Raw genomic sequence first — 6,025 nt, 5'->3', positions numbered from 1 at the left:
AACATGATGGCAGGCAGTAGTAGGTCCTGGGGCAATTCTGTTCATCTAATGGTGCCCAGGAAGTAAAGACAGACAGGGAAAGGCTGACTTCCAACGTCCCCTTCAAGAACACACCCCCAGTGACCTCATGTCCTCCCACTAGGCATTGCCTCCTGTAGGTTCCACCACCTCCCAGTAGCACCATCCACTGGTGGCCAAGTCTTTAGCATATAGGTATTTGGGGGTCTTCCAGGATATGATATGAACCGTATGTAAGAACTGCTCCTTCAATACTTGAGGATGTGTGGCTAAAACATACATGCCACCTGTGCAAGGGGTCATGGTGACCGGCCCTGGGCTACAGCAGGATCAGGAGCAGTGACCGGAGCTTCTGGGGTGAGCCTCCTAGTCACTGCTGTGTCCCTCACTTGTGAGTCCAGGGCTGCAGAGACCCTACAGCTCTCACCTCCTCCAGGGGGCTCTGTGGAGAAGGCACTGCTGCAGCCCCAGCCCCAGCCCAGACACCCTCCTCTGCCTCACATATAGACTTTGAAAAAATTTAGCAAGTACAACCTCATTGCTTGTTTGTTTTTTTTTTTTAATTTCCAAGAGAAAACATAAATGAACATGTTTCTCTTCCCTTGATTTTATCTCAATTCTTGCTCTAAATCACAGGTGTTCTAGCTAAGAGCCAATTGTGGGCCTGCCCAGGGCAGCTCCCGCTGCTGGGGGGACTGGAGACACCCTTCTTGGATTCCAACATGAAGGGCAGGTCTCCCACACAGGCTTCCATCACGGTTCCTGCAAGGAAGATGGAGTAGCAGGCAGTCAGGCGATCCAAGGTCACCAGATTCCTACCTCTAGAGAGACCAAAGGTGGTCAAGTCAAGGGGAGCAGACGGACAGAGTTGCCTCCCAGAACCACCCCCAAAGCTGACACCACATGGACACTGAGGCCAAGCAACCCCACCGCATCTCCTCTGTAGGGTGGTGGCCCAGGATGGACAATGCCCTTACCCTGAGTCTGGGGACTGCTGCACTGGTCATGCCAGCTGTGCTTCACGCAGGCTGTCTGAAGATTTCCTGCATCCTGCTCAGTTGTCCTCTGCCAGTCACAGACCTGAGCTGATGGAGAAGGAACTCCACCCTGTTTGAGGAGTGTTGCTCCAAGACCTGGAGAAAATAAACAAACACCAAGACAGGTATAAACAGAGTTAGCTGTGCAGATTGGATTAAAGAAAAAGAAGCATGAGAGGCTCAAGCTTCCTACCTATAAATAGAAAGTTGCAACAACAACAAAAAATCCAGAATTCCTGCCTTGGTTCTAGGAACAGTTACATTTGAATCACATGTTGATGTAGGAGTTAGGAGGAGAGCTAGGAAGCCTGACGGCCAAAATGATGGCTTGGATGTTAATAAGGGAGTCACATCCTGGGCTGCTGACATTAGCAGAAGGACTCGTGACATTGCAGCAGGTCTGGCTGAGCTGCAGCTCCCATAGCCTGTGGGAATGAACTTCACCTGACATGTGCGAGGAGTCGATGACACCTAACCCAGTTTCTTGGATGGTCCACCCCAGTTCATAAACCCCCAGTAAAAGCTTAGGGTCGTGGGGCCCTCAGCACTATGATCCTTCTTGAGTCTGCCCACCTCCCATCTGGAGGGTGCTTTGGCTCTGCTTTCATTTTGCTTTGCGTTCATAAACCTGCCAAAGTCTCCCGTGTCTACCCTTGAATTCTTTCTCCCATCAGAGAACTTTCTGGCTGTAGACCTGGGTGCCCAAATCCCGTGACACCAGGTACAAGAATCACTTCTCCCAACAGCCACTGGTAAGGAGAAGCCAGTAAGGTGGCTCCCAGCCATTCAGGTGATGGAGCTGTTGAAGCGTAAGGTAAAATAGACTGGGCCCCAAGTTCCAGAGACCACATCACTCTAGGTTAGTAAAATGGAGCAACATGCCATAAAATGTCCAAAACAATAACTGGTTTCTATTGGAGTAGATATTCTCTAGTAGGTTTTTGTGTTATTTTACCATTTTAAATTTTTTTGGCCATACTGGAATTTGAAGTCAGGGCCTCACACTTCTGGACAGGTGCGCTACTATTTGAAAAAGCACCCCCCACCCCAGGCTCTTTTGCTTTAGTTATTTTTCAGATAGGTTCTCATGTTTTTGCCTGGGGCTGGCCTTGAACTTCCATTCTCCTACCTACATCTCCTGTGTAGCTGGAATGACAGACATGTACCACCAAGCCCAGCTTTTTTTTTTTTTTTTTTTTGTTGTTGTTGTTGTTGAATGGGTTCTCTCTAACTTTTTACCAGACTGGCCTCAAACTGAAATTCTCCTGATCTCTGCCTCCCAAGTAGTTGGGATTACAATTGTGTGTGACTGTGCCTGGACTCTTGATTTGTATTCTTTTAATAGCTGTGTTGAGGTGTGCTTAGTGTGCAGTATACAGCACATTTTGGAGTGCACCCTTTGATTCTGACAGGTTTGGGGGACCCCAATGATATGATGAACACACACAACACATGCAAAGTTTCTTTTTCTTTCTGCCACTTTGAAATCCTTCACTCCCACTTCACCTCCATTCCAAGCAAAGTTCAAACCTGCTTTTGGTCATTATGGGTAGGTTTGCATTTTCTAGAACTTTATACAGATGAAATTATGCAGTATTTTGTTCAGCTTCTTTCATTCTACACAATTATTTTGAAATTCATCCATTTTGTAACGTCCACCAATAGCTTGTTCCTTTTTGTGGTTAAACAGTCTTTCGTTGGACAGATACCTCACATTTATTTCCCCACTCTTCTGATAATGAGCATTTGAGTTTTGCAGTTCTGAACCCTGTGCCCCAGTTTTGAACTATTGCAAATAAAGCTTCCATGAACATATTATGTGGATATGAGCCTTTATTTCTTCCTTGGGTCACAAGGAAGGTGCATGTAGAGTTTCTGAGAAATAGCCAACCCTTTCCAAAGCATTGTGACATGCTGCAGTCACAGCAGTAGTGGTCCTCTGTATCTTCCCCGACACTGAGTGTGGCCATTCTTTTCCATGATAGACTCCCTGGTCATGTACCATAATGTGATTTTAATTTTCATTTCCTGAAGTCCAGCAGTGTTGGATGTCTTCCCAGGGACCTATTTGCAGTGATTTCATTGATGATTCTTCATTGACTAATGTAATAATCACCCATTAATAACACTTCTGGCTTTGCATAAATACCCAAGATGCAATTTTTTTCAATCTCCTTATAATACAGCATGTTACTAATAGTATACCAAGTATAAGAAAATTTTTCTAGATAAAAATAAAGCAAAATTAATTTTTAGACTTTATACCCAATTCTATTTGACATATAAATTTTCCATACATCAATTTATTTATCAGTAAAAACAAAGCACTTCCATTTGAAAAATCTATTTTCTAATGAAAATTTAAATTTAATAAACCTTTCTTTTAAGTCATTTTATAGGGCTGGGGGCATGGCTCAAGTGGTAGAGTGTTTGTTCAGCAAGCACAAGGTCCTGAGTTCAAACCCCAGTGCCACGAAAAATAAGTACATCATTGATTGTAGGGTTGGGCTATTCCTATATTATGTCTAATTCGGGAACATTTTCTTAGAGTAACAGGGTGAATTAGATGGAAATACAACATATGCACATACGGAAATGTCACAATGAAACCCCTTTGTACAGTGATAATAAAGTATCAAAAACACTTATCTTCTTAAGTATAATCACTGAGAAACTCAAGTGTTCTTAAGACACATTAAAAATCCTTCTCTGCCATTGTCACTTTCACAACATCTAAATACTACTTTCTTACTACTGTCATTAATTTCAGAGTTTTCATATGCTAATTTTATCAGAACGTAAAGAAGATAAATAAGCAAAGATCACTGGGTAAACATTTTTTATATCATGTGAGAAAGCAAGAAAGAACAATTGTGTTTTCTTTTTTTAAATCATTATAGATATGTATATCTGGTGAATGACATTTTTGCACACGTGGGATTTTTCTGCTAGTACACTATGCCATAGACATAAATACATTTTCCCTAGCCATGTATAAGGTCAAATAAACGTTCCTACTTATAAGACATCCCAGTTACACCAAGGATCTAACAAGCTTTAAATATTCACATTTCTGCAATACGCCTCTGACGGTTCATCCATCAGTCAACCACTATTTCTCTCATCTACAATGCTTTAAAGTAGAAGTGTGCACAAGATTTTCATTCACTATGGCTAATACTTTCATTATTGTAATGAAAACTTTTGTGGTGAGGTAGGGAAATGAATTGTTCACAAATGACACAAATAAAGGAGTCTTTACAGAACTGCATCAAAGCAGTGAAAGAATAGGGTAGAGAAGAAGACGAGTCAGAGAGAAAGATGAAAGGCCAATCATGTGTAGGAAACTGAAGAAGGTCGGGTAGGTGGACAGGAGTCTGTAGGCAGAGGAACATAAGGAATATATCTGGTATACTTTAAAAATTAGGCACACTGACGAGTATAGAAATTCTACCCAATTCTCCAGCTGAAACCACTCCTGCCCCCATCATTTTGGGGTGGTTTTTTTAATTTTTGGCTGTACTGGGGTTTGAACTCAGGGCCTACATCTTGAGCCACTCTGCCAGCCCTTTTTGTGATTTGCCCCGGCTGGCTTTGAACTGTGATTCTCCTGATTTCTGCCTCCTGAGTAGCTAGGATTACAGTGTGAGCCATTGGTGCCTGGCTGCTGTCATTTCTTAAAAAGATTTACTAAAATTCACTTCTCAATGTGTGAGTTGCCTTTACTGAGTCAAATCCTTTAGGAGCATCTAATGAACCATTTCTTCTCTAGAAATTTCCAAAGGCATGGAGTAACAAAACAGTTCCCCAAAATGAAAGAAAATAAAATTTCACAAAGAATATGTCACAGCTAAATATGAATTAGATTTAAATGAAGCAGGAAATATTAGAATAAATGCTTCGGCTGATGTCAGTGTGCATTATGACACACACTCAATTGCTTTGTAGACAATGGCACCAGATCCAGTTGAAGAAATAAAACACTTTTTTGCCATCAAGTTAATTTTTTAAGATATAATTAATATTTTGATGGAACGGTACAGAATTCCTTTGAAATGCTATTATTCTATGAACACCATCAAATAAATCCTTTACTGTCTCTAAGCACTTATTTTTAAATAGTTGGAACCAATTTTTCTTTGACATGTCTAATTCAATCAAATTTTTGTGTTTTGGATCCAACTCAGAAATACTGAAAGAAAGCGTCAGTGTTGATTTCTTATAAGCTATGGGGAAAAAAAAATCGTATCTAAGACTGGTTTAGATTTTTGCCAGAGTCCTTTTATAAAACTTCAACAAATTTGGAAAACTAAGGAGAAAAAACATCTCACCTGTAAGCGATGATTCAACATTAAAGTCATATTTTCCCAATCATTATGTATTCTTCTAAACCTTGTCACCCCATGGCTACCAATTCTTTTTTTTTTATTGCTTTATTATTCATATGTGCATACAAGGCTTGGGTCATTTCTCCCCCCTGCCCCCACCCCCTCCCTTACCACCCACTCCATCCCCTCCTTCCCCCCCCACCCCCTCAATACCCAGCAGAAACTATTCTGCCCTTATCTCTAATTTTGTTGAGGAGAGAGTATAAGCAATAATAGGAAGGAACAAGGCTTTTTGCTGGTTGAGATAAGGATAGCTATACAGGGAGTTGACTCACATTAATTACCAATTCTTTCCTGCAGAAAGAGAAAGGGAAAATGAGAACTCTCAGACCTTGAAGACTGGGAGCCTCGTCCTCTTTCCCACACATGTCCCTTACAGCATCACGGTTTTCCCTCACTTATGAACCCATGTTGGTTTCTCATGCCAAACAGTGCCTTTTCCTAAAACCCTAGTCCTCAACCCACTTTCTTTTGTCCATGGGACTATAATTAGAATGCACTCGGATCTTGTAGCACTGTCACGAGCTGCTCTGTGACCTTGGAGCTCGTAGGTAGCAGCACCTCTCTCAACTTTTCAAGTGA

General features: G+C 41.7%; 1 protein-coding gene across 1 annotated transcript in view; it reads right to left on the bottom strand.

The window, feature by feature from the left end:
• Nucleotides 1-643: 643 nt before the first annotated feature.
• C1H6orf118 (chromosome 1 C6orf118 homolog) overlaps nucleotides 644-6,025 on the bottom strand; it is a 51,092-nt gene continuing 45,710 nt past the window's right edge. Inside the window, exons 13-15 of the mRNA XM_074072190.1 lie at nucleotides 5,728-5,737; nucleotides 996-1,151; nucleotides 644-837 (exon numbers count right to left, since the gene is read on the bottom strand). Coding sequence (XP_073928291.1) covers nucleotides 644-837; nucleotides 996-1,151; nucleotides 5,728-5,737 — 360 coding nt within the window. The remainder of the gene's footprint in view (nucleotides 838-995; nucleotides 1,152-5,727; nucleotides 5,738-6,025) is intronic.

Source organism: Castor canadensis, chromosome 1 (assembly GCF_047511655.1).
Source record: "Castor canadensis chromosome 1, mCasCan1.hap1v2, whole genome shotgun sequence".
In the NCBI taxonomy this organism is placed as follows: Eukaryota; Metazoa; Chordata; class Mammalia; order Rodentia; family Castoridae; genus Castor; species Castor canadensis.
The sequence above is the reverse complement of the archived record's forward strand: the minus strand, read 5'-3'. Positions and strand labels throughout refer to the sequence as shown.